The sequence below is a fragment of the Engystomops pustulosus genome, chromosome 9 (genome assembly GCF_040894005.1).
Source record: "Engystomops pustulosus chromosome 9, aEngPut4.maternal, whole genome shotgun sequence".
NCBI lineage: Eukaryota > Metazoa > Chordata > Amphibia > Anura > Leptodactylidae > Engystomops > Engystomops pustulosus.
In genome coordinates this window covers 75652488-75673927 of record NC_092419.1, presented here as the reverse complement: position 1 = coordinate 75673927, position 21440 = coordinate 75652488, and the positions used below count along the sequence as shown (strand labels likewise).

At 45.6% G+C, this 21440-nt stretch overlaps 2 protein-coding genes across 4 annotated transcripts in view; one reads left to right on the top strand and one right to left on the bottom strand.

The window, feature by feature from the left end:
- DNAAF6 (dynein axonemal assembly factor 6) overlaps positions 1-8164 on the bottom strand; it is a 90516-nt gene extending 82352 nt beyond the window's left edge. The window contains exon 1 of the mRNA XM_072125976.1: positions 7858-8164. The gene's annotated coding sequence lies outside the window, so the exon portion shown is untranslated. The remainder of the gene's footprint in view (positions 1-7857) is intronic.
- The window catches only part of NUP62 (nucleoporin 62), a 31062-nt gene continuing 17713 nt past the window's right edge, over positions 8092-21440 (top strand). For 2 of the 3 annotated variants that reach the window (XM_072125972.1, XM_072125974.1), the window contains exons 1-6: positions 8092-8226; positions 11672-12025; positions 13901-14142; positions 14769-14888; positions 19264-19371; positions 19788-19857. In XM_072125972.1, the coding sequence (XP_071982073.1) occupies positions 11682-12025; positions 13901-14142; positions 14769-14888; positions 19264-19371; positions 19788-19857 (884 nt within the window). In that variant the 5' untranslated portion in view covers positions 8092-8226; positions 11672-11681. The remainder of the gene's footprint in view (positions 8227-11671; positions 12026-13900; positions 14143-14768; positions 14889-19263; positions 19372-19787; positions 19858-21440) is intronic. The other variant, XM_072125973.1, reaches the window with a different exon arrangement.

Below are 21440 nucleotides of genomic sequence, written 5' to 3'. Positions count from 1 at the left end.
GCGCACATTCCACTCCACTCACACAGCGCACATTCCACTACACTCACACAGCGCACACTACACTACACTCACACAGCGCTCACTCCACTCCACTCACACAGCGCACATTCCACTCCACTCACACAGCGCACATTCCACTCCACTCACACAGCGCACATTCCACTCCACTCACACAGCGCACATTCCACTCCACTCACACAGCGCACACTCCACTCCACTCACACAGCGCACACTCCACTCCACTCACACAGCGCACATTCCACTCCACTCACACAGCGCACATTCCACTCCACTCACACAGCGCACGTTCCACTCCACTCACACAGCGCACATTCCACTCCACTCACACAGCGCACATTCCACTCCACTCACACAGCGCACATTCCACTCCACTCACACAGCGCACATTCCACTCCACTCACACAGCGCACACTCCACTCCACTCACACAGCGCACATTCCACTCCACTCACACAGCGCACACTCCACTCCACTCACGCAGCACACACTCCACTCCACTCACATAGCACACACTCCACTCACACAGCACACATTCCACTCCACTCACACAGCACACATTCCACTCCACTCACACAGCACACACTCCACTCACACAGCACACACTCCACTCCACTCACACAGCACACACTCCACTCCACTCACACAGCGCACATTCCACTCCACTCACACAGCGCACACTCCACTCCATTCACACAGCGCACATTCCACTCCACTAACACAGCGCACATTCCACTCCACTCACACAGTGCACACTCCACTCCACTCACACAGCACACATTCCACTCACACAGCACACATTCCACTCCACTCACACAGCGCACATTCCACTCCACTCACACAGCGCACATTCCACTCCACTCACACAGCACACATTCCACTCCACTCACACAGCGCACATTCCTCTCCACTCACACAGCGCACACTCCACTCACACAGCACACATTCCACTACACTCACACAGCACACACTACACTACACTCACACAGCACACACTACACTACACTCACACAGCACACACTACACTACACTCACACAGCACACACTACACTACACTCACACAGCACACACTACACTCCACTCACACAGCGCACACACTACACTCACACAGCACACATTCCACTTCACTCAAACAGCACACATTCCACTCCACTCAAACAGCACACATTCCACTCCACTCACACAGCACACACTCCACTCCACTCACACAGCACACATTCCACTCCACTCACACAGCACACATTCCACTCCACTCACACAGCACACATTCCACTCCACTCACACAGCGCACACTCCACTCCACTCACACAGCGCACATTCCACTCCACTCACACAGCACACATTCCACTCCACTCACACAGCGCACATTCCACTCCACTCACACAGCGCACATTCCACTCCACTCACACAGCGCACCTTCCACTCCACTCACACAGCGCACATTCCACTCCACTCACACAGCGCACATTCCACTCCACTCACACAGCACACACTCCACTCCACTCACACAGCGCACATTCCACTCCACTCACACAGCGCACATTCCACTCCACTCACACAGCGCACATTCCACTCCACTTACACAGCGCACATTCCACTCCACTCACACAGCGCACATTCCACTCCACTCACACAGCACACATTCCACTCCACTCACACAGCACACACTCCACTCACACAGCACACACTACACTACACTCACACAGCGCACACACTACACTCACACAACACACATTCCACTTCACTCAAACAGCGCACACTCCACTCCACTCACACAGCGCACATTCCACTCCACTCACACAGCACACATTCCACTCCACTCACACAGCGCACATTCCACTCCACTCACACAGCGCACATTCCACTCCACTCACACAGCGCACATTCCACTCCACTCACACAGCGCACATTCCACTCCACTCACACAGCACACATTCCACTCCACTCACACAGCGCACATTCCACTCCACTCACACAGCGCACATTCCACTCCACTCACACAGCGCACATTCCACTCCACTCACACAGCGCACATTCCACTCCACTCACACAGCGCACATTCCACTCCACTCACACAGCACACATTCCACTCCACTCACACAGCACACACTCCACTCACACAGCGCACATTCCACTCCACTCACACAGCGCACATTCCACTCCACTCACACAGCGCACATTCCACTCCACTCACACAGCGCACATTCCACTCCACTCACATAGCACACACTCCACTCCACTCACACAGCACACACTCCACTCCACTCACACAGCACACATTCCACTCCACTCACAGCGCACATTCCACTCCACTCAAACAGCGCACACTCCACTCCACTCACACAGCGCACATTCCACTCCACTCACACAGCGCACATTCCACTCCACTCACACAGCGCACATTCCACTCCACTTACACAGCGCACATTCCACTCCACTCACACAGCGCACATTCCACTCCACTCACACAGCGCACATTCCACTCCACTCACACAGCGCACACTCCACTCCACTCACACAGCGCACATTCCACTCCACTCACACAGCGCACATTCCACTCCACTCACACAGCGCACATTCCACTCCACTCACACAGCGCACATTCCACTCCACTCACACAGCGCACATTCCACTCCACTCACACAGCGCACACTCCACTCCACTCACACAGCGCACATTCCACTCCACTCACACAGCGCACATTCCACTCCACTCACACAGCGCACATTCCACTCCACTCACACAGCGCACATTCCACTCCACTCACACAGCGCACACTCCACTCCACTCACACAGCGCACACTCCACTCCACTCACACAGCGCACATTCCACTCCACTCACACAGCGCACACTCCACTCCACTCACACAGCACACACTCCACTCCACTCACATAGCACACACTCCACTCACACAGCACACATTCCACTCCACTCACACAGCACACATTCCACTCCACTCACACAGCGCACACTCCACTCCACTCACACAGCGCACATTCCACTCCACTCACACAGCGCACATTCCACTCCACTCACACAGCGCACATTCCACTCCACTCACACAGCGCACACTCCATCCACTCACACAGCACACACTCCACTCCACTCACACAGCGCACACTCCACTCCACTCACACAGCGCACACTCCACTCCACTCACACAGCGCACACTCCACTCCACTCACACAGCGCACATTCCACTCCACTCACACAGCGCACATTCCACTCCACTCACACAGCGCACATTCCACTCCACTCACACAGCGCACACTACACTACACTCCACTCACACAGCGCACATTCCACTCCACTCACACAGCACACTACACTCACTCACACAGCACACTACACTCACACAGCACACACTCCACTACACTCACACAGCACACACTCCACTACACTCACACAGCACACACTCCACTACACTCACACAGCACACACTCCACTACACTCACACAGCGCACATTCCACTCCACTCACACAGCACACATTCCACTCCACTCACACAGCGCACACTCCACTCCACTCACACAGCGCACACTCCACTCCACTCACACAGCGCACACTCCACTCCACTCACACAGCGCACACTCCACTCCACTCACACAGCGCACATTCCACTCCACTCACACAGCGCACATTCCACTCCACTCACACAGCGCACACTCCACTCCACTCACACAGCGCACACTCCACTCCACTCACACAGCGCACACTCCACTCACACAGCGCACACTCCACTCCACTCACACAGCACACATTCCACTCCACTCACACAGCGCACATTCCACTCCACTCACACAGCGCACATTCCACTCCACTCACACAGCGCACATTCCACTCCACTCACACAGCACACATTCCACTCCACTCACACAGCGCACATTCCACTCCACTCACACAGCGCACACTACACTACACTCCACTCACACAGCGCACATTCCACTCCACTCACACAGCACACTACACTCACTCACACAGCACACTACACTCACACAGCACACACTCCACTACACTCACACAGCACACACTCCACTACACTCACACAGCACACACTCCACTACACTCACACAGCACACACAACACTACACTCACACAGCACACACAACACTACACTCACACAGCACACACAACACTACACTCACACAGCACACACTACACTCACTCACACAGCACACACAACACTCCGCTACACTCACACAGCACACACTCCACTACACTCATACAGCACACACTCCACTACACTCACACAGCACACACAACACTACACTCACACAGCACACACAACACTACACTCACACAGCACACACAACACTACACTCACACAGCACACACTACACTCACTCACACAGCACACACAACACTCCGCTACACTCACACAGCACACACTCCACTCCACTCACACAGCACACACTCCACTACACTCACACAGCACACACTCCACTACACTCACACAGCGCACATTCCACTCCACTCACACAGCACACATTCCACTCCACTCACACAGCGTACACTCCACTCCACTCACACAGCACACACTCCACTCCACTCACACAGCACACACTCCACTACACTCACACAGCACACACTCCACTACACTCACACAGCACACACTCCACTACACTACACTCACACAGCACACACTCCACTACACTCACACAGCACACACTCCACTACACTACACTCACACAGCACACACTCCACTACACTCACACAGCACACACTCCACTCACACAGCACACACTACACTCACACAGCACACACTACACTACACTCACAGCACACACTCCACTACACTACACTACACACACAGAACACTGCACACACTCACCCGGCCTTGCTTTTAAGTCCCGACATAAACGCAGGCAGCTGCGGGCAGGTAGGGAGATGGAGCAGGACAGGGAGCAGCAGCCCCGCTGTCCACAAGTCTCCCGGGGCCTGCGCTCTCGCTCCGGAGCGCTGCTGACACATTTCACTGTGTCATGTGTCCCGCTGAGCGGCCCGGCGCCGAACCGCTCAAACTGCGCGCTACAGGGAATAATTGTCAAGCGTAACTTTACGCATGCCAATTATTTTGGGGGGTAATGGCGCCTCATCACGCGTCTATGACGCGTGGTGAGGCGTTAATGCAACCTCTGCTCACTCCTATTGTTCCATATGACTGTTTGTACTCTGTAATGTAATATTCTATTTGTATATGTTCCCTATTATTTGAAAAGCGCTACAGAATTTGATGGCATTAGATAAATAAAGGTTATTATCATTAAAATAATTGATTCCAAAATGTTTTTCAAAATTTAAGAGAATGCTGTTAAATTTGTGATCTTTCTAGCGTCGTAATAAAACAAAAGCACACTTATGAAATGATGCAAACACAAATCTGAGATATGGTAACAGTTAGTTAGTAACCTAATTTTAGTAGAAGAATTAGTTACTTTGAAAAACAGAAAATTTTGAAAATAGCTAATTTAATAAAAAATGTTTACCAAATTCACATTTTTTCATAAATAAGTGACTTATATATCAACCAAAATTATCCACTAACTTAGTGCAAAATGTCACGAAAAAGCACTTTGAGTTATTACCGAATAAAGTGACACATGCTGATTCAAATGAGCATGTTAAAGGAAATCAGCCACTGATTAAAAAAACAAAAAAGGCTACAAATACTCACCACCGCTCCTCTTCACCTTGATCCCCTTCCATCGCTAGACTTGACACGCCAGGAACACCTAGAAAACAAACTCATAATTAGCTGCACGGAGAGAAGGGACAAGATGTCCAGTGCTCCAGGCTGCTAATTATGCATGCCCTTGCCACCTCCCTCTCCCATGCGAGAATTCATGCTTCTCGCTTGACATCACCATGGCAAGGGCATCTTGTCCACGTGCTGCTAATTATAAGTTTGTTTTCTAGGTAATCCCGGTGTGTCAAGACTAGCGACGGACAGCGCTGGGATCAAGGTGAAGAGGAGCAGAGGTGAGTATTTGTAGCCCGTTTTGTAGTGCTTGATTTCCTTAAAGGGGTTAAATGGTTGGTCTATCAGGTGCAGGGAATGTATGAAGAGGGCTGAGTCCTCTTCATACAAGGGTGGGGGTTGTTGCATATTGCAGCAAAGACCCACCGCCAATAACTGCGGTCGTGGCTATTAACTCCTCCACAGGATTTAAAAGACAGCGGTGCCCATCTCAGATCCAATTGTGGCTCCCCCGAACGTCATCAGGGGACGGCAATCGGTTACCATGACAGCCTTGGGTCTTCGTCAGACCCGAGGCTGCATGGTTTCTGCAGTTTCGTTACAATGAACCAGTGGCTCATTGTAACGTATACTGTGCAGAAATGCCATATACTGCAATACAATAGTATTACAGTACAGGCGGTCCCCTACTTAAGAACACTCGACTTACAAACGACCCCTAGTTACAAACGGACCACTGGATATTGGTAATTTATTGTACTTTAGTCCTAGGCTACAATAAACAGCTGTAACAGTTATCAGAGGTGTCTGTAATGAAGCTTTAGTGTTAATATTGATTCTTATGACAACCCAACATTTTTAAAATCCAATTGTCACAGAGACCAAAAAAGTTCTGGCAGGGATTACAATGATAAAATATACAATTCCGACTTACATACAAATTCAACTTAAGAACAATCCTACAGACCCTATCTTGTATGTAACCCGGGGACTGTCTGTATATGGTAGGAATGATCATTCCATCTAGGGTTAATGTACCCTAGAGGGTCTAAAAAACTGTAAAAAAAAAAAAGTTTCAAAAAGTTCTAAAAATAATTTTAAAAAATGTTAAAAACCTAATAATTCAAATCACCTCCCTTTCCCTAGAACTGACATAAAATGTAATAAACAGTAAAAGTCACAGACACAATAGGTATCGCCGCGTCACAAAATGCCCAATCTGTCAAAATATAAAAACGGTTATCGCTGGCGGTGACCCCATAACGGAAAATGGCACCCAAATGTCCGAAATGCGACTTTTACACTATTTTACTTAACATACAAAAAGGAATAAAAAGTTACCAAAATGTTGCACAGACCTCAAAATGGTAGCAATGAAAACGTCAGCTCATTTTGCAAAAAATTACACCTCACACATCTCCGTGCACCAAAGTATGAAAAAGTTATTAGCGTCAGAAAATGGCGAAAGTTTTTTTTTCTTTTTTTGTACACATTCGTTTAATTTTTGAAAATGTATTAAAAAACAATAAAACCTGTATAAATTTGGTATCACTGCGATTGTACCGAACCAAGGAATAAAGCAGAGTTGTTATTTGGAGCGCACATTCAAAGTCGTAAAAACTGAGCTCACAAGAACGTTTTTTGTCCAATTTTTCCACATTTGGAATTTTTTTCCAGCTTCCCAGGACACGGCATGGAATAATAAATAATGTGACGGAGAAGTAAAATTTGTTATGCACAAAATAAGCCCTCACACAGCTCTGTACACGGAAAAATGAAAAGTTATGGATTTTTGAAGGTGGAGAGCGAGAAATTAGCGAGAAAACCCTGCTTCCTTAAGGGGTTAAGTTATCAAAAAGGTCCCAGTGTGCAGATAATGGTAATGACTCCATGTAATTTTTCTAGAAAGGATAAACTTTTATTCACTTTTAAAAGTAAGTAGAATCAGTAATGGTAATTATAACCGAAGTTTCAGAATGAGGTGAAAACGTGAAATCCTAATGACAGGTTTGCTCGTCCTAAAAACACACGGATAACATTATACGGAGCACACACAGGTAAAACACCAGTGAGGTCCTTATACAGCACCTTCCTAATAGTACAGAAGACATGAAGTAATGGTAGCGCTGCACAATACTTACCTCAGATAACGTGCGCGGAGACAACCCCACTGCTCTCTATGCAATGCTTGTTCCTACCGCATCACTGTTGCCAAGGAAACTTAGGACCCGTATCGGAGGCGACCGCCAATATGCCTTTGTACTGATGTAACAATTACATGTATATCACGAAGATTTAAAAAAAAACACCCAGTAGTAGTAGTTAGCCCGTAATTCGCATCCAAAATTTAGGCTTCAAAACTCTTTAATCACGAAACCAACAGGCATTATAAAGTCACCACACATCAGGTCCTGACGGAATCACGTGGTGTTTGACGTGCGGGACGTCGGCGCGCAGTTTCTGTGGCACTGGGACCTGTGTAACCGTTTAGTCGCCTGCTTCCGCTCCAAGTATGTAGAGGGTTTTTTTTTTTTAAATGTTTGTTCTCTGCTTGTTTCTGTCTGTGTTCCGTTAAAAGCAAGCGGATCACATGGCCGCGATAAATAATTCTTTTCACTCAGGTTGCCGTAGTTGTCAGAATGTGTGGTTATGTGAAGTAACTTTTCTGTCATCAGGCAGGCTTCTCGTCTGGGTTCACTACAACTAACCTCCTAGTTCCCCTGTGCCACCATGCCTAGTCTACATGTAATCTCCTAGTCCCCCTGTGCCACCATGCCTAGTCTACATGTAATCTCCTAGTCCCCCTGTGCCACCATGCCTAGTCTACATGTAATCTTCTAGTCCCCCTGTGCCACCATGCCTAGTCTACATGTAATCTCCTAGTCCCCCTGTGCCACCATGCCTAGTTTACATGTAATCTCCTAGTCCCCCTGTGCCACCATGCCTAGTCTACATGTAATCTCCTAGTCCCCCTGTGCCACCATGCCTAGTCTACATGTAATCTCCTAGTCCCCCTGTGCCACCATGCCTAGTCTACATGTAATCTCCTAGTCCCCCTGTGCCACCAACCCTAGTCTACATGTAATCTCCTAGTCCCCCTGTGCCACCAACCCTAGTCTACATGTAATCTCCTAGTCCCCCTGTGCCACCATGCCTAGTCTACATGTAATCTCCTAGTCCCCCTGTGCCACCATGCCTAGTTTACATGTAATCTCCTAGCCCCCCTGTGCCACCATGCCTAGTCTACATGTAATCTCCTAGCCCCCCTGTGCCACCATGACTAGTCTACATGTAATCTCCTAGCCCCCCTGTGCCACCATGACTAGTCTACATGTAATCTCCTAGCCCCCCTGTGCCACCATGACTAGTCTACATGTAATCTCCTAGCCCCCCTGTGCCACCATGACTAGTCTACATGTAATCTCCTAGTCCCCCTGTGCCTCCATGCCTAGTCTACATGTAATCTCCAAGTCCCCCTGTGCCACCATGACTAGTCTACATGTAATCTCCTAGTCCCCCTGTGCCACCATGCCTAGTCTACATGTAATCTCCTAGTCCCCCTGTGCCACCATGCCTAGTCTACATGTAATCTCCTAGTCCCCCTGTGCCACCATGCCTAGTCTACATGTAATCTCCTAGTCCCCTTGTGCCACCATGCCTAGTCTACATGTAATCTCCTAGTCCCCCTGTGCCACCATGCCTAGTCTACATGTAATCTCCTAGTCCCCCTGTGCCACCATGCCTAGTCTACATGTAATCTCCTAGTCCCCCTGTGCCACCATGCCTAGTCTACATGTAATCTCCTAGTCCCCCTGTGCCACCATGACTAGTCTACATGTAATCTCCTAGTCCCCCTGTGCCACCATGCCTAGTCTACATGTAATCTCCTAGCCCCCCTGTGCCACCATGACTAGTCTACATGTAATCTCCTAGTCCCCCTGTGCCACCATGACTAGTCTACATGTAATCTCCTAGTCCCCCTGTGCCACCATGCCTAGTCTACATGTAATCTCCTAGTCCCCCTGTGCCACCATGCCTAGTCTACATGTAATCTCCTAGTCCCCCTGTGCCACCATGCCTAGTTTACATGTAATCTCCTAGCCCCCCTGTGCCACCATGCCTAGTCTACATGTAATCTCCTAGCCCCCCTGTGCCACCATGACTAGTCTACATGTAATCTCCTAGCCCCCCTGTGCCACCATGACTAGTCTACATGTAATCTCCTAGCCCCCCTGTGCCACCATGACTAGTCTACATGTAATCTCCTAGCCCCCCTGTGCCACCATGACTAGTCTACATGTAATCTCCTAGTCCCCCTGTGCCTCCATGCCTAGTCTACATGTAATCTCCAAGTCCCCCTGTGCCACCATGACTAGTCTACATGTAATCTCCTAGTCCCCCTGTGCCACCATGCCTAGTCTACATGTAATCTCCTAGTCCCCCTGTGCCACCATGCCTAGTCTACATGTAATCTCCTAGTCCCCCTGTGCCACCATGCCTAGTCTACATGTAATCTCCTAGTCCCCTTGTGCCACCATGCCTAGTCTACATGTAATCTCCTAGTCCCCCTGTGCCACCATGCCTAGTCTACATGTAATCTCCTAGTCCCCCTGTGCCACCATGCCTAGTCTACATGTAATCTCCTAGTCCCCCTGTGCCACCATGTCTAGTCTACATGTAATCTCCTAGTCCCCCTGTGCCACCATGACTAGTCTACATGTAATCTCCTAGTCCCCCTGTGCCACCATGCCTAGTCTACATGTAATCTCCTAGCCCCCCTGTGCCACCATGACTAGTCTACATGTAATCTCCTAGTCCCCCTGTGCCACCATGACTAGTCTACATGTAATCTCCTAGTCCCCCTGTGCCACCATGCCTAGTCTACATGTAATCTCCTAGTCCCCCTGTGCCACCATGCCTAGTCTACATGTAATCTCCTAGTCCCCCTGTGCCACCAACCCTAGTCTACATGTAATCTCCTAGTCCCCCTGTGCCACCATGCCTAGTCTACATGTAATCTCCTAGTCCCCCTGTGCCACCATGCCTAGTCTACATGTAATCTCCTAGTCCCCCTGTGCCACCATGCCTAGTCTACATGTAATCTCCTAGTCCCCCTGTGCCACCATGACTAGTCTACATGTAATCTCCTAGTCCCCCTGTGCCACCATGCCTAGTCTACATGTAATCTCCTAGCCCCCCTGTGCCACCATGACTAGTCTACATGTAATCTCCTAGTCCCCCTGTGCCACCATGCCTAGTCTACATGTAATCTCCTAGTCCCCCTGTGCCACCATGCCTAGTCTACATGTAATCTCCTAGTCCCCCTGTGCCACCATGCCTAGTCTACATGTAATCTCCTAGTCCCCCTGTGCCACCAACCCTAGTCTACATGTAATCTCCTAGTCCCCCTGTGCCACCATGCCTAGTCTACATGTAATCTCCTAGTCCCCCTGTGCCACCATGCCTAGTCTACATGTAATCTCCTAGTCCCCCTGTGCCACCATGCCTAGTCTACATGTAATCTCCTAGCCCCCCTGTGCCACCATGACTAGTGTAGTTTTTATAGGATATATTGTTGGCTCTACAATAATTTAGGTTCACATAGACTTGTCAATTAATAAATAATGTCTTTTCTTTTCACATATTTCTTTTCTATCTTTTCAGGAATTTTTGGTTTTCTGTACAACCTCCTAGTCTCTCTGTGCCACCAGGCCCATTTTACAGATAACCTCATAGTCTCCCCGTGCCACCAAAGTAACCACACCACACTATATGTAACCACTTATATGTACTAGAACTGTAATAGAGGGAAGGAGTTCTTCTGTTGGGAATTCATGTGCCATTATCTGACACATTTGCAATTTGTAATTTATGGTAATGTCGTTTCCAGCTATTGGCGAGGTAGACAGAGACATGAGACCTGATCTTGCAATTACTTATTTTTTTTTTCTCTAGCAGGTTCAAAATGAGCGGCTTTAACTTTGGAGCAGGCGCACCTACCGGTGGTTTCTCCTTTGGCGCCCCAAAAACTACTGGGTCAACAGGCGCTACAGGTTTTTCGTTTGGTGGCGGTGTAGCTGCAGCTCCTGCTGCTGCTGCTGCCGCCGCTGCTGCTGTTCCTACTGCTGCGCCATCTACAGGCTTTAGTTTTGGCACACCAGCACAAGCTCCAGCTTCTTCTGCATCACAGTCGAATCAACCCAGTGGGCTGTTTACTTTTGCACCAGCTGCTTCAGCTGCACCAACATCTGGATTCTCTTTTGGTGCACAGCCGACTACTACTACGTCTGCAGGGGGTTTGATGTTGGGGTAAGACTAATATTTGGCTACTATTTTCAGTTATGCTTGTCTCTTCCACCTGTGGCCGGTGATGTCCCACCTGTCAATCATGCCCCCTTTGACACCCTACCTGCGCTGTAGTAACCATTAGGCAGTTATGTCCAATTGCTCGCTGCCCCCATTTGTGGGGGCAGGAAAAGCTGAATGCGACACAGTGTGCCTAATATGCAAGCCCCCTCATAAATAAGGTTCACAGCTTCTGGCTTGAAAATTTCGTTGCCTCTTCTTTTCTAAGTGGCTATAGCGTCAAAAAGTTCTGTGTGTTTACCTCTTACAGGCCTTTTTTTGCGTTTGTTTTTTTACTCCCCTCATTACAAAAGCAATAACTTTTTTACTTTTACACTTCTAGAGACGTGTGAGGGCTTGTTATCTGCAGGACAAATTGTACTTTTTACTGGCACCATTTAATATTCCATTCAATATACAGGCAGTCCCCGGGTTACGTACAAGATAGGGTCCGGAGGTTTGTTCTTAAGTTGAATTTGTATGTAAGTCGAAACTGTATATTTTATAATTGTAGATCCAGACAAAAAAATGTTTGGCCCCAGTGACAATTAAAGTTTAAACATTTTTGCTGTAATGGGACCAAGGATTATCAATAAAGCTTCATTACAGCTGATTATTGCAATCTGGGACTATAGTAAAGCATCCAGAAAGCTACCCCAGAGGTCAGAGGGGTCTGTCTGTAACTATTGGTTGTCTGTAAGTCGGGTGTCCTTAAGTAGGGGACCGCCTGTACTGGGAAGCTGGAAAAAGAAGTGCAATGAAATTGACAAAAAAAATTTCACAGGTTTTATTCCGTGCATCTGTACTTTTTCTCTTTAGATTTTGGGTCGGTACAATCACAGGGATATCAAATTTATATAGGTTTTAATAGATGAGAATAATTTTAATCTTTTATATGGACCTATCTAAGGTGGCATTTTTTGCGATATGTGCTGGCTTATTAATTTATATCACTTTGGGAACTATATGGCTGTTTGATCATTTTTTTATGTTTGTTTTTTTTTTTTAACCCTGCCTGGTCTGATTGTACTAAATGTACTGCTGATCTCTTATAGCCTGCCATCTGCTGGCTATTACAGATCATTACATGTGGCTGCCATGGCAACCGAACGCTGCCCTCTGATGAGGTCACCAGGGGCAGCAATTGGCCATCCAAGATGGCGGTGCCCATGAAATGGTAAGTTGGGTACCGCAGTCGAACCACGGTCTTCACAGGTTAACTGCCATGATCGGTGCCAGCACAGACCATGGCAGTAACAGGCGGGTGTTAGCTGTATTATACAGCCCATGAGCTCTCTCCATACACCCAACGGAGCACCAGGAAGTTATAGTACGTCCTGGTGTGCGAAGGGGTTAAAAAATGCTAATTGGCTCTTCCTTTGAATAAGGGTGCTGAATGTCCAAGTTTTTTTTTTTTTTGTTTTTAGTCATACTCTTCTTTAAAGGATGATATCTTTGGAACAGCTTTACATATCATACCCATTTTTCCTTAGCTTTTTCATGAAAAATGAGGCTTTCACTTGATGGGATAGTTTTATTAATTACATTTTATTTGGTTATGGAATTAGATGACAAAAATGATACGAAGATTATGTCCTTTTTGATTTGCACTCAGTTTGTACTGTGTACTTTGACTGTGCCATGGCCTCCTTCCTTCTAAAAAAAAAAAATTCATTACCGTACTTTAAAAAGTTAATTTTAGAAGAAAGGAGACAATGGTTAACAAGTATAAGAAGTTCACGAAAGTCAGTGCCTGCATCTATAAGTAAGTGCCCCTGGTTTTTCATGCTTCATTTTGATGGTTGATTCCCTTAAATAGCTTCTTTTTTTATACTATAGGAACACTGGGCCAAAATTAGGTCTAGTAGGGGTGACTCAACCTGTTGCTGGAAGTGGCATTAGTGGAGCCACTCAGAATCCTGGCTTCTCTTTTGGGGCTACAACTGCTCAACCCTCCTTAGCAACTTCAAATTCTGGTGGAGGCTTTGTTTTTGGAGGTGCTGTGACATCAACTATACCTCCTACTACAGCAACCGTAACGGCCACTACTCCTGCAGCAAGCAATGCGGTGCAGACACCAGGTAATTCTGTTATTGAATTATTTTTCATTGTAAGGGTTAAAGGGGTTGTCAGAGTTATGAAAATAAACCGGAAGGGGCTGATTAAAAAAATAAAGATCTACTTACCTTCCCGTGCCCTCCGTTGTCCCGCGCTGCTGTTGCTCCGGTCCAGTTGCCATATAAACAAACATGGCCGCCGGAGTAGCGCTAGACTCGGCTTCCGGCTGGCTGTGGCCAGCCACACCTACCCGTCCCTATTCACAGCATTGTGAATGCGTGCCGGAAGGTTTTCGGGTCCGGACGGAAGCTGAGTCCAGCGCTGCTCCGGCGGCCATGTTCATTACATGGCGACCGGAGTGACAGCAGCGCGGGACACCAGAGGACACCGAAAGATAAGTAGATCTTTATTTTTTTAGCAGCCCCCTCTGGCCACCTTTAGTTTATTTTCATAACTCTCGGACAACCCCTTTAACTGGACAATTCCCAGACACCGGGTAAACATTGTAGCTAACCTAAGAAAATTCCTGAATGCAAACCTTTAATTTTTATTTTAAAACATTACTTTATCTACATCTATTTATGCTGAGCATTAGTTTGACACCCTGGGTGCTACTTTTCTATTTTACATTGTTTCTTTATGTTTTTAGCTTTTTCAATGGGACCATCTCTTACTTTAAACATTTCGACTACTGCTACTGCACCAGTGCAGCCTACTTCTGTCCAGCAGAGTTCAAGTTTGTTTGGAAAGCCGTCAGAACCTACACAAGGTAACTTTGTTACTTGTCAATCATGTTTTATCAATCATTTGTAAACACCTACAACTTTTGCGAACCCAATATTTTGGTTTGCACACTTTCCCCCAACCCAATTAGAAATAAGAATTTTTGGGGTACATATGTGAAGTAGAATGGTATGAAATATTGAAGTCGTACAAGCAGCTTTAAAAAGTATCCATCATTCCAGATGATTTTTGATATTGTGTAGGGTGGGGGGTTGTGAACATTTTTCTTATGTACTTCATTCTCCTTAGAGCGCATTTCCTTGAAGACTTAGATGGGCGGACATACATCTGGCGCCATGGAGAGGAGGAGGCAGGTTGAGATACACGGCATGCCCATTGCCGGCCTATACGTCCCTCAACGGGCTGTAAAACACACATGTATGGGGGACGTATACTTACGGCCGACATGTACCGTATATGCCGGCGTATAAGACGACTGGGCGTATAAGACGACCCCCAACTTCTGCCCTAAAAATATAGAATTTGGTATATACTCACTGTATAAGACTACCCCTCTCCCAAATGAAAAAAAGTCTGCTTAAAACTTTGCAAAACAAAAGAGAGCAAGTGCCTGGTGATCATAACTGTAAGCTGCGATATTAATGAAGATCCGACATGCTTCTGTAAGTGCCGCCTGTGACCCCCAGCTCTGTGACGCCGACCGCTGTGACAGGGCGGCTGCATTAGCATACAGCGCGCCGCCCCGTCAGCGCGTACTAAGCCTCTTCTAATGACTGTGAGAGGCGGACTGCCACGCATGCGCGGCGGTCCCAGGAAGCGGCTCTCTGCGCGCTGACGGGGAAAGAAAACACCTCACACAGTGCGGCCCCCGTATATCCGGCGTATAAGACGACCCCCCACTGTAGCCATTATTTTAAGGGGTTAAAAAGTAGTCTTATACGCCAGTATATACAGTATATGGCCGATATACGTCCCCCATACACTTCTATGGGCTCACCGCCCTGTACGGGAGCCTTACGGTACGGCACCGTACTGCTCCGTAGCCTGTAGAAAGATAGTAAACATATCCTGTAAGAAATGATTGTTGTTGACCCTTTCTTCTATTTCCCTGTGGCTGTAGTATGCTATGAGCATTATTTTTAAAGATCACACTGAAAGCTTTTTAAAATACACACATGGAGATCAGATATAATCTCATAGTTAGCCCAGTAACAAACACTACACAGGGTGGTATATGGGTCTCTATGGGAGGAAGCTTTGGAGCCTGATAGTTCTCAAAGGCAATTTTTTTTCATAAAGTATATTAGTAAAATGTACTCTTTACTCATCTCAAATTATGTTAAAGAGAACCCGTCATGCAAAATAACTCCCTAAACTAAATATATTTTCATAAACTGCCATTAGAGAGCATTGTCTCTATCCCTTCATTGTCCCTCTACATGGCTGTAAACCTAAGCAATGAGGTCCTAAAGCTTTATGCAAATGACCTGTGAAATGTCCAATGAAGCATTGGCATATTCAAGCTGTCCACTCTATTCATGAGTGGGAGGCACAGCCACACCCCCAGTGCTTGACTGACAGCCTGTATAATGATGTGAGGCTGTATAATGAGGTGCTTCCTGGTGCTGGTGGCCACGCCCCCTGCAGCCTGTGTGTGTGTTTAGGAGAGATACAGCAGCTCCAGACAGCCATGTTACAGCAGAACATGTCAGATTCATGTGTAGCTGATGTCTGTGTCTCTCACCTGTATATTAGGAGGATGCAGCATGTCAGCAGATGCAGCACACACACTAGCCATGCTTTACTATACATTACACACAGACATGAGCAGGGGGAGGAGAGGGGAGGGGTAACAGGGGTGACATCACTGCCTCTGACCTTGTGACCAGCCTCATTTACATAATAAAGAATAGATGATTTTACAATGAATAATGTATGAAATAACTAGATAAAGGCAGGGATGGGATCCTTGTGAGCTGCCTTGACTTTTACCAAGTATTTAACCTCTTCCCGCTCAGCGTCCGATATATCGGACGCTGAGCTCAGTGACTTAGCGCTCAGCGTCCGATATATCGGACGCTGAGCTGATGCCGGTTTGGCTCAAGATCTGAGCCGAACCGGCATCGGGAAAGACGGGGTGCCGGCTGTGACTGATAGCCGGCACCCCAGTGTAACACCCGCGATCGGAGTTGTCTCCGATCGCGGGTGCTTAACCCGTTAAATGCCGCGGTCAGCGCGACCGCGGCATCTAACATGTATCTGGGGGGTCTTTCCCCCACGATCGGCCCCCCCGAACCGTTTTCGGGGTGCGCCGATCGTTGCTATAGTAACTCTGGGGTCCGATCTGGACCCCAGAGTTACCTGCAAGAATTGCCAGTAAGATGGCGTCTGTGACGTCATCTTACTGGCACAGTGCCAGCCTATGCAAGTGTATAGGCTGACACTGATAATACTCTGCAATACATCAGTATTGCAGAATATTATCATGAAGAAGCAATCAGAAGATTGCTTCTTCATGTCCCATGGTATAAAAGTGAAAAAGTAAAAAAAAAAAATGTTATTCAATAAAAAAATAAAGTAATAAATCACTAAAAATGGCCAAAACCCCCAAAACATATAAAGAGACATATAACTAAAAAAAAGTCTAAATCATAACACAAACCCCACATATATAGTATCACCGCGTCCGTAACAACCCGTAGAATAAAAGTAAATCATTATTGAACCCCCACGATAAACGCCATAAAAAAAACTGCTATAAACCTTCCAAAAATTATGATTTTTAGCTATTCAATCCCACAAAAAATGCTATAAAATGCGATCAAAAAACCATGTGTACTCCGACATGATACTGGTGCAAAGTACAACATGTCCCGCAAAAAACAAGCCATCAACCAGCTCCGTAGCCAAAAAAGTAACAATGTTATGCCACTTGGAAGACGGCAATACATAAATGATAGATTTTTTCCCCACATTAGGGTTTTGTTTGACAAATTTAGTAAAACGTAAGAAAATATATTCAAGTCTGGTATCCCCGTAATCGTATCGACCCATAGAATAAAGATAACATGATTATTAGGCTATACGGTGAACACCAAAAAAAAAAAGAGTAAAAAATCCAGTACAGAATTGATGCTTTTCTACTCCTGCCCTCAAAAAAAGTTCCTAAATTTTCAACAATAGGTGATACCAACCCCAAAATGGTAACAATGGAAAAAGCATCTCATCCCGCAAAAAAAATGGCATCACATGGCCCCAATAACGCAAAAGCGAAAATTTTATAGCCTTCAAAAGGGGCCAATGAGGAAACTAAAATCCTGGCAGCTGCAGCGCCCTCCTTCCCTTCTGCGTCTCGCTGTGCGCCCATAAAACAAATCACAGCCACATGTGGGGGGTCTTTGTACTCAGGAGAAATTGCAGAACAAATTGTATGGTGGGTTTTCTCTTTTTATATTTTGGAAATGTGTAAATTTTAGTGCTAAATGAACGTATAAGGGAACAATTTGACCATTCTAAATTTCACCTCCATTTTGATTCAATTACTATGAAGATCTCAAGGGGTTAACAATCTTCGTAAAAGCGGTTTCTGATAGCTTGAGGGGTGCAGATTTGAAAATGTTGGTTATATAGGGGGTTTTGATGCTAAATATGTAAAATTTCATTCCAAACTGTATTTATCCCCAAAATAGTCAATTCTGAAAATCCGGAAAAGCGATATTCTTTTTGTAGGCCGCGTGACATCAAAATAAATTATCCAGACATTTCAGAAATTATGAAAATGTAAAGTAGACAAATGGGAAATGTTATTCAGCAACTTATTTAGGTGGTAAATCTATCTGCCTGAAAACGCAATGATTTTGAATTTCGAAAATGGCAAATTTTTCAAAAAATTTATCATATTTTCTTTTTTTTTTTGTAAATAAACGCAAAACTTATCAGCCAAAATTTACCACTAAAATGAAGTACAACATGTGGGGAAAAAACAATCTCAGAATCGTTTTGATAAGTAACAGTGTTCAAAAGTTATAACCATATAAAGCGACGCAGGTCAGAATCCAAAAAATCGGGCTGAGCCTTAACCTGCAAAATGGCTGCGTCCTTAAGGGGTTAAAACTGCAGCATGCTTAGTGTTCATCGAAGTTATGGCTTCTGTCAAAACATTCAGCAAGCGTGCACAATTTTATATATCAAATTTACCCGTCTTAGGCCTCATGCACATGACTGTTATGGGGACCGTGATCTGATTGAAGGTTTGGGAACTGTGGATTAATGCTTTTTGAAGCCATTGCTTATTAAATGTAAAAGGAAAACCCACCAACCTTTAACATCTGGCCACTGTGTTGTTCCTAAAAAAAAAATTTTGTATGTGAAACCAAATTTTATTTTATTTTTTGGCACAGTTTTAGGGTCAACAACATCATCGGCACCAAGCACTCTGGGACTTGTCTCCAGTCTTACAACCTCTGCAACATCTCTTTTCTCACTTACAACCACAACTTCAACTTCAGGTATAACTGAATTTATATTTTTACTATAATTAAAATATAAATATCTCCTGTAAGGTGTGTTGTGTTTTTTTTTTTTGTTTTTTTTTTTTTGGAAGAACCTCCAGCCTGATTCTGGTATGCTAAGGTGCACTTAGCACTTCCAGGTGTGGCTTGGGTAAACACCTTGTTCCTTGACAGCTACTCTGTGAAATTTGTTTTAATTTGGACTCTAATGAGAGGTTTGGCAGAATAACTGAATAAGGCAAAGCTGCAATACCTTGTGCTACTGCTACCTGTGCAGTTAGATGGACTGTGGTGAATAATAAACAGGACAGCTCTTTCATGTCAGTCCAACAATGGGCCATCCATATTTTGATCACAGAAACCCCATTCAGACCAATTGCTACGCATTTTAACATAAATAATTTATTTTGCAGCCACTTTAGCTAGTAAGCCACAAACTACTGGAGCAGCACTGAGTATTCCTACCGTACCAGCACCTGTAAGGTAAGTTTAAGATAACACTAGAGCCTGATTCACTGCCAACTCTTTGCCTTACCTTATACATGATTACTTTATCTTGGTGATCACTGTATGCAGCATTACAGGCCTAATACTTCCCTGCATAATACAAAGACTAAGAAATATGATCTTGGTACCATCTTTATTTCCCAGATGAAACACTCTGCAAGGAGCAGAAATCCAAGCCATCTATGATGCTGTGAGTCAGTACCTACTGGCTTCACTACTGTGCCTCAACTGCTTCGTAACAGTATAGATAGAAGACAGTAGAGATGCAGGGAGGCTGTAACTCACTGCATCATAGATGGCTATGATGTTGTGAGCCTGTGAGAACATGTTGCCTAATATCAGAAATCGAAAAATGTAAGTCCCAGATAGGGAGATAATGAAACTCTGTAAAGTGCATTAGAATATAACCTTAAAATAGCAAATATTTCAACTACACAGGGCATCCTACAGAGAAGGGTAACTCCTACATTAAATGGGAGGAACCCCAAGTGAGGAGGAGGTGGCTGCAAACAGAGTCAACGGGGAGTCACACCAACGACTTAAGATTTTATTGAATTTTTCATGGTCGGATGTATGTTTATACATGATATGTTTAAATGAAATAATGGTGTTTACCATTTTTTTCCACTGGTTAAACCAGGGGGAGGGGTTGACCATGTGCGAAAATGTGACTGTACTGCGCTGGAGTGAGGTAGCATTGATGTGTAATATATAATTGAATCAATTTATTGATCACCGCTGGTGAAACAGCTCAGTGTACTCCTGGCTTAGAGGTGATGAGGAAGATTTCCACTCCTCCAATGCATGACAAGGGGGTCGCTTGAGATTTGGTTTGAATGAGGCAACAGTATATGGTGGAAATGAGAACCTCTGTCTTCGGATTATTTAGAATATACCATAGTAAAGGGGATTTCGGATAGGTAGCCAAATCGACTTTAGGAGACAGTGGGTTTGCGGATAGCCGAGGACCAAGGAACCGTAACAAGAATGAACTTTTTATTTGGTTTTGTAATTTCCAGTCTCATTACTACTACATGCATTCAGCTGCAAACTGCTGTTGGAGCTCCATGTAAATAATCAAACTATCCTATTTAATGAGAGCCTATTAAGGCTGATTTCACATTTTGCTTTTCAGTATCCAGAATGTTCCTATTACTTGAACTTTCATAAACCCCCTTACTAACAGGCTAGAAATATAGTTTGTCCATTTTTCATCCTGGCTGGAATAATGTGGGACACTGTTGCATTTACTAAAAAAAAAAAAAAAAATTATATCATACCGTCATGGCCAAAAGTTTTGAGATTGACACAAATATTATATTTTCACATGATCTGTTGCCCTCTGGTTTTTCTGAGTGTTGGTCAGATGTTTTTATCACATACAGAAATATAAGTGCAATCATATTATGAGTAACAAAAGCTTTTTATTGACAGTTAGAATGAGTTAATGCAGCAAGTCAATATTTGCAGTGTTGACCCTTCTTCGTCAGGACCTCTGCAATTCTACCTGGCAGCTCTCGATCAACTTCTGGACCAAAACCTGACTGATAGCAGTCCAT